The following is a 24,231-nucleotide window of genomic DNA, read 5'->3' as shown; positions in this document are numbered from 1 at the left end:
CAAAGGTAATACATTTCCATTTTTAAATTTACAAATTTATTTACGTTGCAACGATGCAGATAGGTCTTACGGTGATGATGGGATAGGAAAGGGCTAGGAGATGGAATGAAGCGACAGTGGCTTTATTAAGGCACAGCCACAACATTTGCCTGGTGTGGAAATGGGAAACTGCGGAAAACCATCTTCAGGGCTTCCGACGGTGGTGTTCGAACCCACTATCTCCCGAATGCAAGCTCACAGGTACGCGACCATCACCGCACAGCCAACTTGCCGTGTAATTTCTTTTCCACGCCATACCAGACCACCCACAATATTACCAGTATCTTGCTTCAATGAAAAACAGGTCGGCAAATTTTCAATTCAAGTGAGGCAAAAGTAACTGTGCCAGGCTGAGTGGCTCAGACGATTGAGGCACTGGCCTTTGACCCCCAACGTGGCAGGTTCGATCCTGGCTCAGTCTGATGGTATTTGAAGGTGCTCAAATACGTCAGCCACGTGTCAATAGATTCCGGAACCTCGGCGTCTCCAAAACCGTAAAAAGTCGTTAGTGGGACGTAAAGCCAATAACATTATTATTAAGAGTACGGTAACTGTAGTTACAGTGTGTACTTAGCCTCTTATTTCCTGGGTTGTGATTGCCAGATATATTACAGTTTTAGTAGGAATGTAGGTCATTACTTAACTATAACGGTAATAGAGTTTCTTGTTATTTCTGTTGAGCTGTCCGACTCGTTGGCTGAATGGTCAGCATACTGGCCTTCGGTTCAGAGGGTCCCGGGTTCGATTCCCGGCCGGGACCTTCATTGGTTAATTCCAATAGCCCGGGGGCTGGGTGTTTGTGCTGTCCCCAACATCCCTGCAACTCACATACCACATAACACTAACCTACACCGCAATAACACGCAGTTACCTACACATGGCAGATGCCGCCCACCCTCATCGGAGGGTCTGCTTTACAAGGGCTGCACTCGGCTAGAAATAGCCACACGAAATTATTATTATTATTATTTATTATTCTGTTAAGCTATAAAAATGTGACCCTGAAAATATTGGTGCAACACCCAGCTTCAGATACCACCAGCCGCCACTGACTATTAATTCCATATTGCAGTTGCGATTGAACTAAGGCAAAGTATACAGACTTCAAGGCTTTTGTTGAAATAACATCTCTAATTCTGTAAAAATGTATAAATAAGTTTCTGAAGTTTAATGATCAAATTTGTTGCATGAAAATTCCATTTCAGATAACTATCTGTCATTATCCCTAGGTATGAAACATTTTTTGATTTTTGTAAAGTATAACAGTTGCAGCTTTCAGTAGTTTTGTAAGTTGGTGTGTGGAGTTTTAGTGTTAGGTTGTCTGAGGCCTGAGGGTTGCATTGTTTTATTACCGGTATGCGAGAAGTAGAGGAATTTCGTTTTATTTTTATTTAAAGTAAGTAAGTGGTTGTTCAGCAATTTCTGAACTATGACTAAGGTTTCTTGAGCTCTGTTGAAGGTGTCCTCCCAAGTTTCACCCGTGACTGTGACTACCGTGTCATCAGCATATGAGTTAATTTTTGCATTACAATTTAGCTCACAGAGATCATTGATATATAACAGAAAAATAATTGGCCCTAACAATGTTCCTTGGGGTTCCTTCAGTTTCCACCAATAATTAGTAGCCTATTGTACGTCAAAGTGTAGTGTATCCATAATTTGACGAATCGGTTAATTACGTCCACCATCGTACGTAGGTTGCAAAAGAGCGAATGTAATTAATGGAATCTGTCTTCCTCAGCTTGATAAGCGCAAATCGCAATATATCGTTCTGCGCTGTTTGGAGATGGAGATGGTTTTGTATCGAGTTTGAGATGATCGTGCGTCATACACAATATCGAGTTATTTAGTCGTTCACCCTGACGTCGTTCTTCCGGTTTTTGTATCGAAACTAGGTGGAGTCATTGGAAGTCGCTTACAACTCTCTTGTCGCCTGCGAGTAAAATTTTTAATTGTACGTTAATACTTGCTTGTTCTTTCTTAGTTTCCGAGCATTTTTTGTTAATGTGAGTATAGATTATCCTGAAATAATTGTGGACTACTTTTAAAAAAAATTTCGTCGATCTCAGAAGGTAAATGTTGGTTGTCATATTCGTCATGGGTAATTTCGAGACGTTATGGGCACAAATCGTAATGAGCAGTTGTATATAGTAGTCATTAATGTCAAGCGGCAGTGTGTCATTTAGTATATGACATTTTTTGTGTATTCAAATATTTTGTTTCCTCTTACATTGCAGCAATCTCTTGCACGGTAAGCCCAGTATCGGTATCTTTCATAATCTTCTGTGAGTTTATCTTGAAAACTCCCGTGCTGTAACTGCAATCGAAATCAGGTACGATGAAATTGATTTGTGAGATTTATTGATGCATATTTTAATTCAGTTGTCAGTTATATTTCAGTACAGTCTTCGGCTGTAAATTTGGCGTATGTTGACATTTCCATTGCAGGGGGCCTATTGCGGTGTTCCGTTTGAGTGATTGCTCCCCCCTGTTTCCACTGGCTAGTTTTTACCACTGGAAATTATGTATTAACGTTTATCAAAGGAAACATTGGGAATCCAATGAAGTGTTACTGTACGAGTGTTCAAATAATTTGTAGTATCATGCTTTTTGCGTTAATGAGTGCATGCGAACTATGTATACAATTCTTGCTGGCAGAAAGTGTAACTAACTGATCAAGTATATACAAGAAGTTTCACATTTCCAATTGCCATCCATCTCCCCATCCTTGTGACACCCCCTGTCTTGGGGATATTGATACTAAAACAGAATTTCACTACCTTGTACTGTAGTTTGTGGCAGTAATTCACCAAATGTTATGTTCCCGTTACTTAGTAGGATGCCGAATAATCCACAGCTCTTGTTACCATAACCATAAGTGTTAATAGCAACTACAAAACCATGTATTCTTGGCTTTATTTTAATTTGTGCCTCTCTTCTCTGAACTTCCAAGTATTGAAGATTATATTTACTTCTGTAAGTTATGTAACTTTCATGGTCCTATAATTCTAAGCTATATAACCTCAATCCTCATCGGTTCAGCTGTACTTCTAGTTCTGCCATGATGTTTGGTGCTAACCTTCTGCCCCAATTTCAGGTAAGCTGCGAAGTACGAGAATAGTTAGCAGTGTTGTAGGAAGAAGTATTTTCGTATAGGCCTATAGAGTAGGTTGAAAATCTATTAGGTATGGTTTTTCAAAATTTCCTTTTTGTGTTGCTCTGAGAATCTGTAGTATACAGGGTCCTTGAGTGTTGTAGTCTGACATTAAAAGGACTTGCTGACCTGCTAAAGGAGCGCAAATGGCATGTTCTGGGTAAAATGCTGCACACGCACATGGCCTAACAACCCAACAGCTGGTTCCATTGTTGTCTGTATACTATTCCTCTGATGTGCCACGGGTAGGTTAATGTAACCTTGACTGTTATACTGGGCTATAAGAAGTGAATTTCTCCAATTCATCTGTATCAAGAAATGTTTCATATTGGTTTGGGAGCAGATTCATATATGTACCTTTGGCCTTATTTACAGCATGAATTTTGTTGTGGAGACTGCCAAGTGTCGGAACGTCTCCACGGAAATGGCAGACCTTCTTCCTGCAGTGCTGCGGCAAGCATAGTTAGTGATGTGGGTCATTGGCATCTGGAGCGAAGTCTCTGTTGGAGTTTATACCAGAGGTTTTTGATAGGATTAAGGTTGGGACTCTGGCTGGCCAGTCCATTTTCAGAACTGTATTCTCCACAAACCAGTCGTGAACAAATTGCACTTTGGCAAGCTTGCATTTGGGATGTGTGTTCTAACCCCACTGTCGGCAGCCCTGAAGATGGCTTTCTGTGGTTTCCCATTTTCACACCAGGCAAATGGTGGAGCCATACCTTAACGCCATGGTTGTTTCCTTCCTACTCTTCCTAGTTCTTCCCTATCCCATCATTACTGTAAGACTTATCCGTGCCGGTGCGACATAAAGCAAATAGTAAAAATTAAAAAATCACCTCACCACGAATCAACTATTAATATATCTGGTAAATATGAAGGAACTATCAAAGGGTAGGAAGGGTCCACCTTTCAATACTATTAGTTTGTATATTGTCTTATAAGACTGGGACTAGTTTCGAACCCATATATATTGGATTATCTTCAGCCATGCTCCATTTGGAAGACATAAGCACACACATAACCAGTAATGATATAAACACTGATATGACACAATTTATAGTCTTAATTTAAACCATTGATGAAGCCTGAATAACATATCTACACTTTAAACTAAATAACACATCAAAAATGTTGTGGTTGATGGCAAACTATTTTGTCGTTTCTACAGTAGCCATTGTTTTTGAATTGATCTGGGAGTTGGTATCCTGTTCTGTGTAGATGAGCAACTTGACTTATATTCATGTTTTTTCAATAGTAATATGGTTCAAGATTATGTAGCTTTAAGGGGAACATTTGTACTTTGAATAGGTTTCCTTATCAGTGTAGTGATCTATTGTTTAATTTATTTGGAGGTGAATGTCCCTGTGTTGTTTGTAAGTTACGTGCACTTGGTACGGATACCAGAGTCTGGTAAAGCTACATAAGTCTTTAACCATATTACTATTGAACAAACATGAATATGAATCAAGTTGCTCATCTACACAGAAAAGGATACCAACTCCCAGATCAACTCAAAAACAATGGCTACTGTAGAAATGACAAAATAGTTTGCCATCAACCACAGCATTTTGGATGTGTTATTTAAAGTGTAGATATGTTATTCAGACTTCATCAATGGTTTAAATTAAGACTATAAATTGTCATATCAGTGTTGCTATCATTATTGGTTATGCGTGTGCTTATGCCTTCCAATTGGAGCGTGGCTGAAGATGACCCAATATATATGGGGTCGAAACTAGTCCCAGTGTTATAAGACAATATGCAAATTAATAGTATTGAATAGGTGGACCCTTCCTACCCTTTGATAGTGATCAATTGTCAATACGGACCATAATGAAATTCATAACTTATAATATGAAGGAAGTTCATTATATAATGCAAGCAACACTTTTTCTTTTCTTTCTAAAAGCAGGTTGGTTTTGCTGAGGATTCAAATACACCATGTTATTCCCCAATCCTTGTGCTACAATACCCTATTTTTCAACATATTCTCTGTTCAATGCTACGGCCTTACACTACCATAATGGGAGGGTATTTATTTCTGCATGGTACCAGTCGACTGGTCGATGTCAGAGCCAACGTCGTGCTGCATCGATAACTTCTCCATCATCCACGTAGTGCTTCCCATGGAGTGCATCCTTTATTGGGCCAAACAGATGGAAGAGAGAAGGTGTGAGGTCCGGGCTGTAGGGTGGATGAGGAAGAACAGTTGTGACACTGCCTGGTCTCCGTAGACATTCTGCTAGTGCCCATGAATATCTGTGATGCCCTGGTTTTCTGCCCAAAAAAACTCTATAACTACTCTCTGTTTGGTATGCACCTCTGTTACAGACTCAATTTTGAAGACTAGTTATAGTGCTGCCACCTATTGGAAATTAATGAAACTCTGAGACGAAGCGGGAATATTAAAATATGTCCCAAACAAAACTCCAATTTAAAAAAACCGAAACTGGCCGAGAAATAAAATGTGTTGCATTATAAATTCGAACGCCCCTCGTATATATGTATTATATTATTTCTTTTCCTTTAATCACAATACATATACAGTTTAACACTAATAACTTTGCCATCCTTACTCGACTTCCTACTCCCTATACTCTCATCACCGCTCCCTAGTCCACTCAGTTTTCCTGAGCAGGTAGTATGCTACTATCACCAAGGCTGTTTTCTCTGTGGATAGCAGTATGGGACTAAATGTATCAAGCTGTAAGGAAATCATTTCAGTGAATTTTCAATTGCAACACTTCTTTAGAAAGGAGGTTTGTTCAAGACCAAATATTTCTAACACCGTTTGTCTCTTGAAGTGACTGCTGGATAGATTCAGAGCATGTAGAGCTAGAGATAATGTGCAGGTACGCAAAGGAAGGAACAATAGCAAGAGGTTGTTCATAATGAAACAGATTAAGTTTGAATTGTATAAAGTTCGAATTGTACAGGATGGATGAGCTTGCTGTGATGTGCTTGGAGAAGTAATGTTCTCTTGAAGTACCAGCTACAAAGTAGCAACATTGTCAAATGTTTCATCTCTTCCTTTACTTAGGCCTACGTCATACATGTTCATTATAGGTTGGAATGTTATGCCTTTTAGCATTCAGTCTGCAAGCCTGTGCGAGTTGGTGCAACACTTTCACATTTCTCTTTTTACAACTAACTCTGTGACCTTGTTGGCTCTAAACCTCTTGTCATCAAAAACTGAGTAACAGTCGTTGCTTTGGCCTCCCTCTATTCCTCTTACCCTACATGGCTAGGCGAATGAGTCTTCTAGGTAACCTGTTTTCCATTTACCTCACATGCCTCTACCACTGAATTGTACTTTTTTCATCTATCAAGTTTATTGCTAAATTAGCCTTTATCTCTGTATTGCAAGTATACTCCTGCCATTCTTTCCATCTGTTTTTACCAGCAATCATTCTCACTACTTTAAAGTCTGTTATTCTGGATATTCTGCATTCAGGAGGCCAAATGGACTGTATTGTGATTGACCTATCTAAGGCATTTGATAGGGTAGATCATGGAAGACTGCTGGTGAAAATGAGTGCTATTGGACTAGAAAAAAGAGTGACTGAATAGGTATATTTCTAGAAAATAGAATTCAAAGAATTAGAGTAGGCGAAGCTTTATCTGACCCTGTAATAATTAAGAGGGGGAATTCCTCAAAGCAGAATTATCGGACCTTTGTTTTCTTATATATGTGTAAAGAAGTGGAATCAGAGATAAGGCTGTTTGCAGATGATGTTATTCTGTACAGAGTAATAAATAAGTTACAAGATTGTGAACGGCTGCAGGGTGACCTTGATAGTGTTGTGAGGTGGACGGTGGGCAATGGTATGATGATAAACGGGGATAAAAGTCAGGTTGTGAGTTTCACAAATAGGAAAAGTCCTCTCAGTTTTAATTATTGCGTTGATGGGGTGAAAGTTCCTTTTGGGGATCATTGTAAGTATTATCCGCGCACTTTTTAGTGATAGATTTTTGTACTCGTTGGAGAAGTAAGAAGGGTTCCGTCAATACTGCCAACTGAATGGAAATGAAATCTGAATTGAATCGATAATATGATCGATCGATATGAATTTTATAAACCTTTATTATTTTAAGCAAACAACTGTGCCACACACACAATATTTAATACTATATAACATTTCCCGTTGCGAAACTTGTTCCTAGCATGAATTCTATGGTTTGGCTTTGCTGTGTAAACAACAACAGTACGAGTACTTAAAGTGTACGCCAGATGGCGCACAGCGATGATAAGCGATTCTTAGTTTGTGTTTCAAAGGTTGCCAGTACGAATCTCGAAGATAACCAAAGTCGACCGCTTCAGCACTAGGGTGTAAATCTATCACTAAAAAGTGCGCGGATAATACCTAGGTGTTAATATAAGAAAATGCCTTCATTGGGGTAATCACATAAATTTGATTGTTAATAAAGGGTATAGATCTCTGCACATGGTTATGAGGGTATTTAGGGGTTGTTGTAAGGATGTAAAGGAGAGGGCATATAAGTCTCTGGTAAGACCCCAACTAGAGTATGGTTTCAGTGTATGGGACCCTCAACAGGATTACTTGATTCAAGAAGTGGAAAAAATCCGAAGAAAAGCAGCTCGATTTGTTCTGGGTGATTTCCGACAAAAGAGTAGCGTTACAAAAATGTTGCAAAGTTTGGGCTGGGAAGACTTGGGAGAAAGAAGACGAGCTCCTCGATTAAGTGGTATGTTCTGAGCTGTCAGTGGAGAGATGACGTGGGAGGACATCAGTAGAGGAATAAGTTTGAGTGGTGTCTTTAGAAGTAGGAAAGATCACAATATGAAGATAAAGTTGGAATTCAAGAGGACAAATTGGGGCAAATATTCGTTTATAGGAAGGGGAGTTAGGGATTGGAATAACTTACCAAGGGAGATGTTCAATAATTTTCCAATTTCTTTGTGATCATTTAAGAAAAGGCTAGGAAAACAACAGATAGGGAATCTGCCACCTGGGTGACTGCCCTAAATGCAGATCAGTAGTGATTGATTCCAACTTGTGAATAAGATATTCTGAGTCCACGCAACTCCCACTCCTATTCACCAAAGTCGGCCTGAAAATAGACCGATATAAAGTTACTTTTGTCTGAGAGCTCACTTATTTCTTGCAGAATATCGTTGATCATAATTGTGAGCTTGCTGGGTTAGCTTTGCTGTACTTGGACTCTTTAGGTTCAGTTGGGCTGATTCCTACCATGGGTTATTTCCACCCATCTCCCTTTTCATGCTTGCATTGTATAAGAAAAAAATCAAATAGGTTTTTTTATCCATATTGCAGGACTACCAACAAGAAATTTGGTACACATTATAAGGCTAAAAAGGGAGGTGGATGGAAATACCCTATGGTTGGAATTGCCCTCATTGACCCTGTACTAGCATCCTGGGAAAACAGACATCTTAAATAGGTCTACTTGAAATGATCCATCTGTTCTGGTTTTGTACTCCTGACCTTTAGATATTGTATCAGTGTGTTTGTTGTATTATCTATAAATATCTCAAGAAAGGTCTGCTTTAACTAGACTAGGAAACTTTGGCTGTTTGATCTTTTTGTCTCATTGAATACGCTCAACTACTGAGTGTAGGTTTATTCCTCATGAATATTAATGGTAGGCTCATCGTGATTGTAGCTGATTTAACTAATCAAGCTTATTAAACTTGTGCAGCAACTTAATTCATGTGTAACACAGCCCTTGGAGTTTCTCCTCTTGAACCTGGGATAGTTAGCTTTCTTAGAGTATTAATGAACATATTTTTAATGATTTGTTTACTCAGTGTACAGTATATTATTAAAAAGAAAAAGAGAGATATGCTTACCTAAATGGTTTTCTTTCTTTTGTTGTGAACTAGAATTTCTAATAACTAGCTCTAAAAACATCCCATCTGAAGAAAACTATGCACTGACAATCTGTCACCATGATCTGCATTAAGGGCCAACCCCCAGGTGGCAGAGTCGCTATCAGTCGTTCATCTAGTCCTTTCTTAAATGATTTCAAAGAAGGAAATTTTACTGAACATTTTCCCATGATAATTTATTCCAATCCCTTAATTCATGTCCTATAAATGAATATTTGCCTCAGTTTGTCCTCTTGAAGTTCAATTTTATCTACATGTTATGATCCTTCCTACCTTTGAAAACTCCTTTCAAGTTAATTTGTCTACTGTCATCCCACGCCATCTCTCCACTGATAGCTCGAAACATACCACACACAAGATAGGTCTTAATGATTGGGTAACTCCACCTGGGACATGAGACGAAATGTGTCCCCTTTTTAAAGTAAAATTTAAAAAAAAGGAATAATATTGTACAGTACTGTAAAGGTGGAGTTACCCAATCATTAAAACCTTGTATCTTGTTGAGGTTGCAGTGCAGATTAATTGTGAAATTTATTTCTTGTGGTGACATAGCACATAGTCGAGCATCTCGTCTCCTTACTACCAAATTTTTCAACATTTTCATAACGCTACTTCTTTGCGGAAGTCACCCAGAGCAAATCGTGCTGCTTTCCTTTGGATCTTTTCCAGTTCTTGTATCAAGTAGTCTTGGTATGGGTCCCATACACTGGCATCATCCTCTAATTGGGGTTTTACCAGAGACTTATATGCCCTTTCCTTTACATCCTTACTACAACCCCTAAATACTCTCATAACCATGTGAAGAGATCTGTAACCTTTCTTAACCACCTCATTAATATGTTTACCCCAATGAAGATCATTCCTTATATTAACACCTAGGTACTTACAGTGCTTCCCATAAAGTAAAAGTAAACTCATGTCCTCATACTGAGGTTGTGCAGCTCTTTTCAGGCACACCCTCGATGGAGGTGAGCTACATGTACCATTTTAACCACATACCAGCCCTCCTGCTATTCTTAAATTTCTGACAGTGCTCGGAATCGAACTCGGGCCTCCGAGGACAGCAGCTAATAGCACTAACCGTTACACTACGGAGGCTGACAGTGCTTCCCATAAGGTACTATCACCCCTATCAACACAGTAATTAACCCTTAGAACTCACGCTGCGGGCCATGCCCGTCAGTGAATTTATCCTGCACAGATCCTATGTCGGGCAATGCCTGCTGCGATTTTCTTATAACTCCTTTGTTGGGTTACACACACATGAATCACAGATACAGTAAGCTATGCCATCTGTTTACAACAATTTGAAGATCTGTATTGCTATAATCTCTTTGAATTCAGACTTTGTGGAAGATTATTTGAAGACCATGCAAGTTTGTAAACAGACGTTGCTTGGCAACATGGCATCGTTCGAGGAGCACGGGAAGTAATTAGCGATACCCGATAATTTTAGACTAAAGTGATGTTGATTTGAGCGATAGTGGGAGCAATTTTTGTGGTGATGAACTTATTGGGGAATTAGATTGTGTTAGTGAATTCAGTGATGATCCCGATAACAAGAAAATTATACAAAATGACAGTGCTGGTACCTCTACTGATGGCTGGAAGGATTTCCGTGACTCAGATTTAAGACTTCAAACGAATCCCATTCACAGATATATCTAGTTATAAACCACACCATGCGATTAAACCTAAGAGTGAACTTGATTCTTTTCAGTTATGCATGACTGACTGGTTGATGGAAAATTGTGCATGAAACTGGTAAGCCAATGTAAACATTGAGAAGGTTTTGCTGCTAAATGGTCTAAAGGGTCGTTAACACTTCCTTTATTGCCGTTCACAAAGGAGAAGTAACGACTGCAGTTTTCAATGACTGAGAAGTGAAGGGACGACGACTTGAGACTGTTTTTCTGTAATGCGTGTACAAGAAAGCCTGGATTACATCCTGGCAAGTGTTTTGAGAAGTTCCACACAAAGTGCAATTACCGATAAAAATGTGACTGACTGAGATAATTGCAGGATTAAAAATGCTGAATATTGTACCTGTGTACTGTAACCCGTATTCCTTATACTTGTATTATATTTATTTTTATTTGTTTTATTTGATTTTTATAAATATGCTGCGCTTACGTTTGTGCAGTTGCTTATCCCTCTATAAGCAGATTTTTAAATGGAGCTGGAGAGGCAAGCATGTGAGGGCTAAGGGTTAAAACTGATAGGACTTTTCCTCTTGATGAAACTTACAACCTGACTTTTCATACTGTTTACCATCATACCATTGTCTGCTGTCCATCTCTCAATATTGTCTAGGTCACCCTGCAGTCGCTCACAATGCTGCAATTCATTTACTACTCTATGCAGTTTAATATCATTTGCAAATAGCCCTATCTGTAATTCCAGTCCTTTACTCTTATCATATAAGAAAACATAAAGGTCTAATAATACTGCTCTGTGGACTCTTCCCCCTCCCCTGCCCTCTTAACCCCTCAGCGTCGCATCCATTTAAAGAGCTTCCTACAAGTATGAGTAGCCCGATATTCACGAAATTTGGAATTCCTTATGACAGAACTAAGTACATGCAGATAATTACATAATTGTTTCACATTTCGTTAGTAATTTAGTTCCGTGTTATAGTGTTCGAAGCACTCTTCGAGACAAAGACCCATGTCACTCTCCTGGCAGCAGTACACTGTCTTCTTCTTTTCGTCATGTTTTGAACACACGATACGTCTCTGAGGTTTGGATTTCTCACTCTTTGGTGCTAATTTCCTGATAAAATGTCTTTCCTGCAACCTTGGAACTGTATTATCTGATGCGCGCCGGCCTTGAATATTTCTTTCCCCGCTCGAGCGAGCGTATTTTGTAAACAAACCTTTCACCAGCTGAACCCGATAAGGTAATTGCTCAATATTTATCTCTGTGACCTGAGTGAATATTATTAGCGTATTTAGGTATCATAATTCACTGCTGAAAACTTCCCTTTGAGCTGTATAATTATCTATAGTCTCCTACACGAAATTTCCAAGTACTGTTTCCTCCTTATCGTCACTGTCATAATTTACCACTGTCACAGCATCTATTTCAATATCAGTGCTGCTCATACTGTCACTACTACTTCCGACTAAACTTTCATCTGAATTATACAATATTTCAAGCACATTACTGTCAGTCAAACGACGGCTGAGCGCGGTGCGTGACATGGACTGATGAAGCTTCAGTGAGACCGAAAGCAGTAGGACGAAACTGAAGGAGGGGAATAATATTTATGACGAAACAAATCAACTCGATACATATTTCAGATGAAAGGTCGAGACATCGTCTTTCAAGCGAGATATATACCATGAACAACTGGTTCTCGTATCGTAAGACAGAAAGCAGCACTGACTCATGCCTGCACAGGGCGCTCGTGGACTCAAGGGGTCAGTTATGTATGAATTAAATATTTCCCAATACATATTTCATTCGGTTCACTGGCAATATCCAATTTTGTCATCTCTTTTCAGTATTCTTTTCATGGGAACATGAAAAACTTAATACCAGGATCGCTATAATGTTTGTTATGGCAGTTCGCGAGAGAACAGTATCATTTAGCATGACGAGGACGTTCCATATTGCCTCTATATATAAATGACGTGTTACAGAATACTATTATATAGACATAAATCTTTGCATCAGTCAGCACCACAGTTGTGCATTAGTTAAAAGGCTGTAGACTACCTTACTGTTTTGCCACCATTAGTGCCAGTAGTTGCATGTTCCCCATTGACTATCTTTGTTGGTAGGCATTAAAAAAAAAAAAAAAAAAAAAAAAAAGCATCATAAATATTTAGTTGTTTTGTGTTCTATAGATAGTGATGGCTGATACTCCAGCAGAAGGAATTGAAAATCTCCACATCAACACTCCTGAAGAAGAGGTGGACAGTAATTACAAACCTCCTCCAGAAAAGACTATCGAGGAGATTCTGGAAGCGGATAAAGAAGATGAAAGTTTACAGAAATATAAAGAAGCCCTATTGGGAGAAGCCAAGGAAGGAAAAATTATTATTGGTGAGTAATTAATATGGAATTCTTAATTTGAATAGAGTATACAGTAGAACCTCGATTATACGTTCCCGTAAACTACGTTTTCCCTTATTCTCCGTTCAAATTACGTGGTCCCGCGAGTATCCCAATTAAATCATATTGTAAATATCCCGTATTATCCGTTCTTCGAAGAAACGATTTCCCGGATCAACCGTCCAGAAATTTCAGTCCCATCAACGCTAAATCCTCGATCACGCATTTTTCAAGAAACTGTATCTCACGAATGGACGGATCTTGGTGTTAACGTCTCGTCATTGCGATAATTAGAGGAAGTACTGTACTGGAAAAGCCATCGGCGGTCAACTTGTATAAGGAACCATCTTAGCATCGCATTCGGGTGGTATTGTTTAGAGAATCCTCGGAAATCATAAAGCAGAGTGTGGCCACAACAAACTGGAATTTCGCATTTCGACAGCTCTACTTGAAGACGGAACAAGTTTCGTCAAATGTTCGTACTTGCAAAACGTCTACAGTATGTCCACGGTTAGGTGTTTATATTTTTTACTTTTTTTCAATTGTATCACCGAATAGGTTTCCGGCACTTCATTCAGGGTATTGTGTAATCACTGGGCTTTCAGGCAGAAATCGCAACTGCTCCTTAATACAAATTTAGTATTTTAATATCATCGTATATGATTGTTATCGAGATTAGAACAGATGTTGCACCTTACGTACATAAAGCCATGGGAGGTTTTGGGATTGCCTATTACTGTTTTGGTCCTAATATAAGACTGGGAATTTCATATTTTTGTGTAAAAATGTTATAAAAACCGCAGTCGTTTTATTTGCGCACGTTACATTTAAAAAGTTTGTAGAATTTCGCACTCGTACCGACTTGTACAGTGAGCGCGCTTTCCAGCTGAGCTCAAGGTCATGAATAACCGTAATTTCTGAAGTTTTGACGATATTTTTTCTCTCTTTCCAATTTGATTGTGATTAGTGACTGGCAGAATTGAATATAATGCATTGGAGAATTTTCGAGAATCAATATTTACATTCGAAACCATATTCTGGAGTTCAACATAACCTTTAAAAGTCGTTGTAGGCCTAATTTACGCGGAACACTATTTCCATCAACTGACTACGAGCTGTATACCGGTACCGTACCTTTGACCAAATTAAAATGGAAGATTAAAGAAAGGGATTTCGCCATTATGTTGGGTGCATTTGTATCTAATGTGCTTAATTTTATTAGATTAGAGAATTAAAAACTACTTGTGGTCGATTGTTGTTTGGCTTGGCGTTACCGGTATTAGATTTTTCGAAGTTTGGCCGATCCCAGTTACTGAAGTAAAATAAGTTTTCAGGGGAAACTTGAGTTTCCCCGGTAAAACTGAATGTAAAGTTTCGAGATTTTTAAGTCGCGTACCAGTAATTAATGTTTGAAGCCAGCCCCGCGATGTGACTTGTCTGCCTCTCACCCAGAGGGAACGGGTTCGATTCCCGGCCAGGTAAGGCACTTTTACCCTGCATATGAGGGCTGATACCAGGTTCACTCATTCTGCGATTACCTTTAATTGAGGAACCATCGAATGGTAAGATGGGGACCTCGGTCTAGAGAGCCAGGAATAACGACCGAGAGGATTCGTCACACTGACCATGTATAACCTCGTAATCTGCAGGTTTTCGGGATGAGCAGCGGTCGCTTAGTAGGCGGAAGGTTCATTGGGACTGTAGTTTGGTTTGGTTTAGGAGTGTTTATAAGATTATTATAATACATATTTCATTTTTGTGAAATTTAGCCAAATTGTTGATGCCGTGGTTCATTCGTTCCTGAATTTTCCATTTTCCCATGTTGTACGATTTTTTTCGCGGTCCCTCCAAAAACAGAGAATCGAGGTTCCACTGTAATGGTAACGAACTAAGGGACAGGAATTCTCACTGTACCTACGGTATCGCTATAGGTAGCGTATGTGAATAATACCCACGCCCTTATTTTAGGAAGGGAAATTTAAAAAATCTTCTATAATTATATAGCTTTATTAACTGTAGAACTGGCGAGGGTAGATGAATTGACTGTTTGCACATTTCTGTAGCAGCAGGGTCTATTCTTCGACACATTTTAATTTCTTCATTTAGTAGCACTGTTCCGCTAACAGATGGCGTGACATGACATGTCTTGTCTTGTGATCCTAGAAGTTTACAGATGCTTCTTACTCATTTTCATCCATATAAATGACATACCTGCCAACCCTTCCGATTTACCCGGAAACTTTCCGGTTTTTAACTCGTCTTCCGATTTTCCGATTTATTTTTACTTCTTCCGATTTTTGACTAATATAATCTCTAGTACGGCCAATACTCTTCCCCTAGAATAAAGGATAAATTCTTATGTGCTTGTGTAATTTACGAAACCTAATTTTCAAGCGTATTTGATGCTTTATTTCGTGAGTGTTTCGTCCGTCGCCTTTGTGTATCGTCTTTCCCGCTCACCACAGCAGCGTGTACGCTTTATACAGCTGGGGATTCGGGGCGGCAATCGTCCTGCAAGCAAGAGGCTAGCGCGCGCTAACGACTCAGTTAATCGGGACGAAAGAATGGGTTTGTTATTGTGTTGTTCGTGCGCTGTTAACATCGTTTCTGTGCGTAGTTTCGTCGGAGTTGTAGGCCACGTGTTTTTCCTTGCATTTCTATGACCGTTTCTGGTATTTTCTTTTCTCGTTATGGCCAAAAAATATGACAAACGTTATCTCCAAGTGCTCAGAGATGCCTATAAATTTCTGTACATTTTACCGGCTATTGAAGGAAACTACCGTATTTTCCCGCGAACCGTAATCGACGCCCTTGAATAATTTACACATCCCAATATTTTTGGGTCCAAAGTGGAATTCGACGCACCCACAACTTTGAAGATCCATCACTCAGCTCCAGATGCGTTTCGAAATAAAGATGCCAACTACTCAGGTTGCAGGCTTCCTATTGCGAAAACGGGCATTCCAAATACAGGCAACGTGCTGTATTAGCCGGCAGGAAATCCCACTGCACTAGTTTTAAGAGTGTTTCGCGTACGGGACATAATGTGATCTCAAAATTGTTTGTCAGTCCACAGTACTCGATTAATACTGCATCATACGAACTTGTGGTGATCAGTTACGCCGAAACATAGTGAATAGAGCTGCGGGCAGCAATTTTTCAGTGTGCAAATGAAACATGCGCTACCGCGGTAACAGAAGTGCACTTCAAGCGGCCAACAAGTCTCGCAAAGCATTGCGCGGACCAAAAAGCGGCAAGTTTCCGCAAGTAGAGGATTATCTGCTTAACTATATGATTTTGTTACGCAATGTTGGATAAGCCGTTTCTCACAAAATGCTGCATTTTAAAGAATGAGAAATGGCCGCGGCACGTGGAATCATTGTCTCGTATTTGAAGGTTAGCAGAGGCTGAATTAATTTTATGAAGAGAAATGGACTTTCTCTTCGACGAAGAACAACATTATGCCAAAAAGTGACGAATGATTTCAACCATTTTCAGCGCTTTGTGATTGGGAAGCGTAAAGTGAAGGAATATTTTATCTCCCTTATAGGAACCGCAGGTCAGACGCCAATCAGTTTCCATATACCATTAAGTCGAACAATTGATAAGAAAGGAACGTACAGTGTTATCGCACGCGCTACCGGAAGCAAAAAAAACAACGATGTACTGCAATGCTTGTTGTAACAGCTGATGGCAGAAAGCTTGCAGCTTACATTGTTCTAAAACGAAAGACAATGCCTAAAGCAAAATTTCCGCGAGTGATCCACGTTCGTATTCAAGAAAAAAAGGTGGATAGACACGTCATTCGTACAAGATTGGATACGAACGGTTTGGGGTAATGTAGCAGGGTCCCTCCATCTATGCCCGGCCCTTCTCGTGTTGGACAGGTTTTTTTTGCCGGTATGTCATTCAGGTCGTATTGTCAGCTCGTAATGGGAAGAATGTTTTCCAGTGTCGGTACTTCAAACCCACGTGTCTAACTTATCTGATGTACCCTATTTGACTTTTCAGAAAAAATCTCACGCCGGAATTTTACGCCAAATGACGATAACTGCAAATGGGTTGAACCAATTGTGTTTGAATTATATTTGATCTACCAGTATCTTTTAAATGTAAATGAATTGTAAATAATCTGTAAATATCCGATTTCCTTGAATCGCATCCGAAGTTTTCGCCTGTATTTTTCGTCAAAAAAGTGCGTTAATTACGCGAGAATATACGGTATTATGCATTTTGTTGCGCGTGTCGGTGTGACAAATATTATTCGTATGTTAATGTCATAAATGAGAGTGATTAGGTACATTTTCTTGTAACCATTTTTATGTTTTCTTAGTTTAAGATTTTAAATTTAATGGTCAATTCGCATCGTAACTGTAGACAAGTATGCCTTTTATCCTGACCTTTTTTCACGTAGACCTTGGTGGAATATATGTGATGAAGTCCAAGAATTAAAAAATCTTCCTATTTTTGGTTTCTAAAAGTTGGCAGGTATGAAATGATCTCCTTGTATAAGTTTCTTTGTGAGTGACTTGCTGCTATACGAACCAAACCATATTGTGTAATGGTGCTGCACTTTTTATTGCTACCACTCTTATTTTGAGGCTGTAATTATGTGTGTGAGGGAGTTAAAAGTGCCCCTTTTTTGTTGTAAATTCAGTCTACAATATTTTTGGTTTAGTTAGCTTGTATGTAGCATAGTTGCTGGAATAACATTTATTAAGTTCATGCACCCACATGGGTTATAACATGGCTCATGGAAGTCCATCGGCTCAGAAACTGCGTGTTTGGCTGGACGAAAGTGATGGTTCTGATTTTGAAGTCATAGGTAATTTTGTGAGCGATGAAAGATCTTGAACAAGGAAATATTAGAGAAATATATTTTTATACAGATAGTAAAAGGGAGAGAACCTGATTCATTTCTGTGTGCGAAACAACTTAACCATCCAGAACACATGGTATCAGAAGAGGGACAGCCATAAAATGAGATACAGCTGGGATGGAAAGCTCAAGACTATGATCGATTTCATCATCACTGATAGAAAAGTGGGTCAGTATGTTACAGATGTTAGTCATACCCAGCGAGTGCCTAGATAGCGACTATCGGCTATTAATCGCTGTTACATGTAATAAATATCATTTTTGGTCCGTATTGATGATATTAGATTGAAATAATAACATTAAGTTATTTATTAGACCACCTAATCAATACAAAATCGTCTTGGATGATTTACATAAATTTGTTAGCTAATAGTGGGACATGTTTCGCCTTCTCTGAAGGCATCATCAGCCATAGTCTTAACCTTAAATTAAAAATAAGCGTCTAAATAACATGTAGTGATGAAATGAATTTTAAAATCTTGAAGAGATTTGAAGTAAAATAACATTAAAAATAACAATGATGGTTTGAAAATACAATGTGATGAGATACAATAGTGGAAGTATTAACAAAATTAACCTTAGAAGGCTGCTAAAATAAGTACAATGGAATAAAACAGATTGTTAAACAACAAGTAGTAAGATTGCATAAAAGTAAAGTTGATAGTAATGGCGGTTATAATTTGACGATGGCGAAAAATCTTATATAATCAAAGTAAAGAGGAGAGAGTAAAAGTCAAAGTTAGTCGGGAGATCCGAAGTTCATCATGATCTTGAAGAAAAAAGATGAAAGTCAGATGCATATGGTGAAGTTGTAGAACACGTTGAGGATATGAAGTTGGTGAATAGAAGTTGAAGAACAGTTTCAAATAGGATCACTATGGACCATCTCAAAATTTGAAGTGATGTTCAAATGTTGTAAATTGTGAGTTTGTAGATATTCTAGTTGAAAAAGCATATACAAGTGGAATCTGTAAATGGAAGCAAGAAACGTAGAGTGAATTGTGTGAAAAGACATTTGAAAAATATTGAAGTAGAATCTTATGCACTTACCATTTGACGGTGACAAAGATAGCTTGTAATATTATGAGTTAGAAGTATTTGCAACAGTAGACTTCTTGCTACGTGTGTTATAACTGAAGTTTTGTGCTGGAGGGGGATCTGTTTGCGTTGACGTAACTATTAGAGGGGGGCTGCTATTGGTGGGAGGGAAGGAAGAGAGTGTATTACTGCGCGTGTTGTAACGGTGTAAGGCTATTGGAGGGAGCGATGTTCCGGTGGGTGTGGCTATGGGTTTATTGGTTGTATTTGAATTAGAGGTACTAGCGGCGGGGGGAAGGGAGGGGGGTATATTGGCTGTAGGGGAGGTGGGAACTCTAATTGATGTGAGGTTGAAGATTTTTAAGAATTTGTTGGTGAGGGAAGTTGATTCTCGTAATAAAATAAGAATCTGTTCATACAAGGGGCTTTTTTTATCAATAGTGTCATTTAGATTTTTATCTTTATTAAAATGTTGGTCGAGGAAAATAAATAAGTTTTCATATTCTGTCATGAGTTTGCTTTTATCAACTCTTTTTAGGATATGGAGGTCTTGTTCTATTGTGGTGAATTTATGCCCGGTGTCCCTCATATGGTTGGCCATTGCGGAGAATTTGTTGTGTCTTTGGGCATTGTAATGCTCGGCGTATCTGGTAGAGAAGCTGCGGCCAGTTTGGCCAACATAAGAAAAATTACATGTAGAGCATTTCAATCTGTATATTCCTGATCCAGAGTAACTATTGTCTGTGATGTTGATAGAGTTGTGATTGAAGAATAAATTGCGATTAGTGTTTTTTGTTGTGTAGGCTATTTTTATTTCGTGCTTCATTAATGAATTGGTTATCGGGTAAATGCTATGGTTAGTGAACGTGAATTTAGCGTATTTTGGTTTGACGGGTTTTAATGGAGTTAAATTGGTAGCTAGTTTCAGTTTGGTTTTATTGATGATTTTATCAATCATATTCGTGTTAAATCCATTGAATTTAGCTATTTCCTTGATGAATAGTAATTCTTTCTTTAAATTAGTAGAGGACATAGGGATCTTTAATGCTCTATATATTAAACTGTGATAAGTGGCTTTTTTATGTGAGTTGGGATGTAAAGAATCATTTTTTATGGTTGTTGGAGAAAAGGTGGGTTTTCTGTATATTTGGAAGTCGAATTTGTTCAATGCTCGTGTGATTTTGATATCTAAGAAGTTCAAAGAGTTATTGATCTCATCTTCTTTAGTGAATTTAATATTATTATCTAAGTTGTTGAGGAATGATAGTATGTTATTGCTGTTGTTGATTTGTTTATCAATGATAGCTATGGTATCATCAACATAGCGATGCCAAAGACAGAGTCCGTTGATGTTATTAATAATCTTACTATGTTCGAGATTATCTAAGTATATGTCGGCTAGTATTCCAGATAACGGGTCTCCCATCGCTAGACCTTCTTGTTTGTAAATTTTCTTATTGAAGGTAAAATAGTTGTTGTCTAAAACGAAATTAAGTAATTTTAACCATTCATCAATTTCGATTCTACTCAATGTGCTATGTTTCAACAGATTGTTTTTTATGATGTTAATAGTGTTGTTGATAGGGATATTAGTATACATGTTGGTGATGTCAAAAGAACATAAAACGTGGTTTGGTTGTAGACTGAACTTATTTAGGGAATTACAGAGTTCGATCGAGTTCTTTATGGGGTTGGAGTTGTGAAATTTGAAGTGTTTTTTTAGGAATTTGTGTAGGAATTGAGAGGTTTTATAGGTAGGACTATTGATACTATTAATTATAGGCCGAATGGGGACATCATTTTTATGAATTTTGGGCAGTGATCTGACTGTAGGTAATTTTGGGTTCATTACAGTTAATTTCTGATAATCTTGATCATTTAAAATGAAGTTAGAATTTTTCAGAAGGTTCTTTAAGTTACGCTGTATTTTGTTTGTTGGATCTTTGTTAATTAAGGTATAGGTATTGTCTGAAAAAAAGGTTTCAGTTTTATTGATGTAATCTTGTTTGTTCATTATTACTATGGTGTTGCCCTTATCTGCTTTTGTAATTACTACGTTGTTGTTATGGATTTTGGATTTCAGGTTTAGAATTTGTTTCGAGACATTGTGGTTATTATTAGATGTTATCTCATTAATTAAAGTTGGGAGTTTCTTTTTTACTTCATATCGTACGTCATTCTGTTTATCAATTGGGATTTGTTTATCGATATTAGTTTCGGTTTCAGCGATGGTAGTGATGATGTCTTCTGCCTTTTTGTGATTAGGCCAATTATGTTTGATGCCTTTATCTAATAGATTTAATTCTTGGTTAGAGAAGGTTGCATTAGATAGGTTGATTGTAGTGGGAATGTTAGTCAAATGGGAAGGGGACACTTTGTTGTTTGTATTTTGGTCAGGAGTTTTACATTTGTTTTCTTGAAGACTAAGTAATTTAAGGTTTAGGGTTTTCTGTTTCTTGTCTAATACGTAAGATAGTTTGAGGTCAGTGTACCTTAAAAATGAGCTCCATTCAAGTGGGGGTAATTTCTGAGAGATGGTCAAATGAGTCTTATATAATTGTAAATTTAGTAAAGATTTCTTCTTGTATAATAGTTTAATTTCATTTTTCAACCATATGTTGTTTACTTTCTTTTGAGTGGCATTAGATTTTGAATAGGGATGACTTTTTCTTTGTAAAGATTTGAGAAATTTAGGTACCAACTCTAATTTCAAGCAATCTTTAAGAAACTTGATATCTCTAGAAATCTTGCCTATTTTAATTTTTAGGTTCCGCCATTACTATCAACTTTACTTTTATGCAATCTTACTACTTGTTGTTTAACAATCTGTTTTATTCCATTGTACTTATTTTAGCAGCCTTCTAAGGTTAATTTTGTTAATACTTCCACTATTGTATCTCATCACATTGTATTTTCAAACCATCATTGTTATTTTTAATGTTATTTTACTTCAAATCTCTTCAAGATTTTAAAATTCATTTCATCACTACATGTTATTTAGACGCTTATTTTTAATTTAAGGTTAAGACTATGGCTGATGATGCCTTCAGAGAAGGCGAAACATGTCCCACTATTAGCTAACAAATTTATGTAAATCATCCAAGACGATTTTGTATTGATTAGGTGGTCTAATAAATAACTTAATGTTATTATTTCAATCTATTAATCGCTGACCTAAAAGATGTTCATGTGCCCAAAATTAAACAAAAGAAAATGCCAAAGATTACGACATGGCTGTTCAAGGACATGGAGAAGAAAGGAAACTATGAAGCAAGGATAACAGCTAAATTACCCAAAACTGAGAAAGGGGGAATAGAAGAAGAATGGTCCTTATTCAAAGAAACCCTTGTAAAAGAAGCCATGGAAATTTGTGGAAAAACAATTGCCACACCAAAAGAGAAGGAAACACCTTGGTAGAATGACCGAGTGAAGACAGCAGTAAAAGATAGAAATCTACTGAAAAGAAAATTAGACCTCGACAAACAGAAAACAGATGATAGACAAAATGAATTAGAAATTGAACATCTAGCACAGGAATACCGGAAAAAGAAACTGGCTGTAAAAAAACTGATCCAGGAAGAAAAGGAAAGGTGCTGGGATGACTTTACTACAAGGATAGAGGAAGACTGTCAAGGAAGTAGGAAACTACTACAGTATAAAAAATAGTAAACAGTAAAAGAAATGAAAATATAAACATCCTTGCACTGGAAACAGATGATGGTAGCTTAATACAGAGGAAGGGATCAGGGATGAAATGAAGTACTTCAACATGCTGTTAAATGGAGATGGAGGCAACACCACCACCAATGATTGTAGTGTAGATGAAGCCAAAAACAACAAATACCCATTAACATGGCTTGAGGTAGAAACAGCACTAAAGAGCATGTGAAATGGGAAGTACCCAGGCTTTGATGATCTCAGCTCAGACATGATAAATGCAGCTGGAATACCAGGCTTGAATTGGCTATATAGAGTGTTATCAGTGATTTGGGAAAGTAACAAATTTCCAGAAGATTGGAGTAAAGGAGTCATCATCCCACTGTTCAAAAAGGGCAACCGACGGAAATGTGGAAATTACAGAGGCATCGCGCTGTTGTTCCACTCACTGAAGCTGCTGGAAAAGATCATAGAAACAAGACTTGGGAAGATAGTGGAACCTTTGCTTGAGGAAGAACAACACGGGTTCAGGAAAGGTCGAAGTACTGTGGATCTTATCTTTGCAGTAAAGATGCTGACAGAAAAGTACTGGGAATACGGAAGAAATCTTGTGATTGCATTTGTGGACGTTGAAAAAGTGTACGATAGTGTTCCTCGAAACAAGATATGGGAATGTCTGGAAGACCTAAAGGTGCCAAAGTACTTAATTGACAAAGTCAAGATGCTATACCAGAAGTGCTACAGCTGTGTCCAGATAGGCAACAAACGATCAAAATGGTTTGAAACAGAGAGAGGTGTTCAGCAAGGAAGTGTTCTGTCACCACTCCTGTTCATAATAGTAATGGACAAGGTCATCAAATCTATCAAGAAAATGGACAGTGAACCAAATGCCCTGGTATTTGCTGATGTGCTTTTATGGGGAGAGACAGAAGCTGAAGTTCAGAAGAAACTTAATGAATGGAACAACACATTCAAAAATTTTGGACTGAAGATGAGCAAAACAAAGACAGTGGAAAGGACCATCAACAGGGAAGGAACAAGCTCAAATATATTTCTGGAAGGAGCAGAAATCAAATCAGCTTCCCACTTCAAGTACCCCGGAAGCACAATATCGAAAGACAACACTGTTAGGCAGGAAATACTCAGAACACAGAAAACATCAAACTTCTACAGTCAAGTCAGAAATCTCCTCTGGGACTGCAAAATACCACAGAAAGCGAAAACAATCGTACCACACTTACTTCGTACTAATCCTCACGTATGGTTTAGAGACATGTACCCTACTAAACAAAGACTTCAGTAGAATCCAAACAGCTGAAATGAGATTCATTAGAACCATGAACCAAACAACCAGAAAGGACAAGATCAGAAATGAAGTGAACAGGAAAGTTGCTGGTATTGAGGTGCCTATTATCAGTGTCGAAGAAACGCAGACTTCAGTGGTATGGGCACATAATGAGAATGAACAGGGAAAGACCTACCAGAAAATATTTCGACCCTAATCTCGTAGGACGAAGACCACAGGAAAGACCAG

The 24,231-nt window shown here is 38.2% G+C and overlaps 1 protein-coding gene across 5 annotated transcripts in view; it reads left to right on the top strand.

Moving 5' to 3' along the window:
- The first annotated feature begins 1,904 nt into the window (after nucleotides 1-1,904).
- Nucleotides 1,905-24,231, top strand: part of RhoGDI (rho GDP-dissociation inhibitor) — a 78,942-nt gene continuing 56,615 nt past the window's right edge. Inside the window, exons 1-3 of one of the 5 annotated variants that reach the window (XM_067149686.2) lie at nucleotides 1,909-2,045; nucleotides 2,277-2,372; nucleotides 12,917-13,115. In XM_067149686.2, the coding sequence (XP_067005787.1) occupies nucleotides 12,923-13,115 (193 nt within the window). In that variant the 5' untranslated portion in view covers nucleotides 1,909-2,045; nucleotides 2,277-2,372; nucleotides 12,917-12,922. Of the gene's footprint in view, nucleotides 2,046-2,093; nucleotides 2,112-2,276; nucleotides 2,373-12,916; nucleotides 13,116-24,231 lie in introns of those variants that run through there. The other 4 variants (XM_067149689.2, XM_067149687.2, XM_067149685.2 and 1 more) reach the window with 4 other exon arrangements.

The sequence above is a fragment of the Anabrus simplex genome, chromosome 6 (assembly GCF_040414725.1).
Source record: "Anabrus simplex isolate iqAnaSimp1 chromosome 6, ASM4041472v1, whole genome shotgun sequence".
NCBI classification, from domain to species: domain Eukaryota; kingdom Metazoa; phylum Arthropoda; class Insecta; order Orthoptera; family Tettigoniidae; genus Anabrus; species Anabrus simplex.
This window is presented reverse-complemented; position numbering and strand designations above follow the sequence as displayed.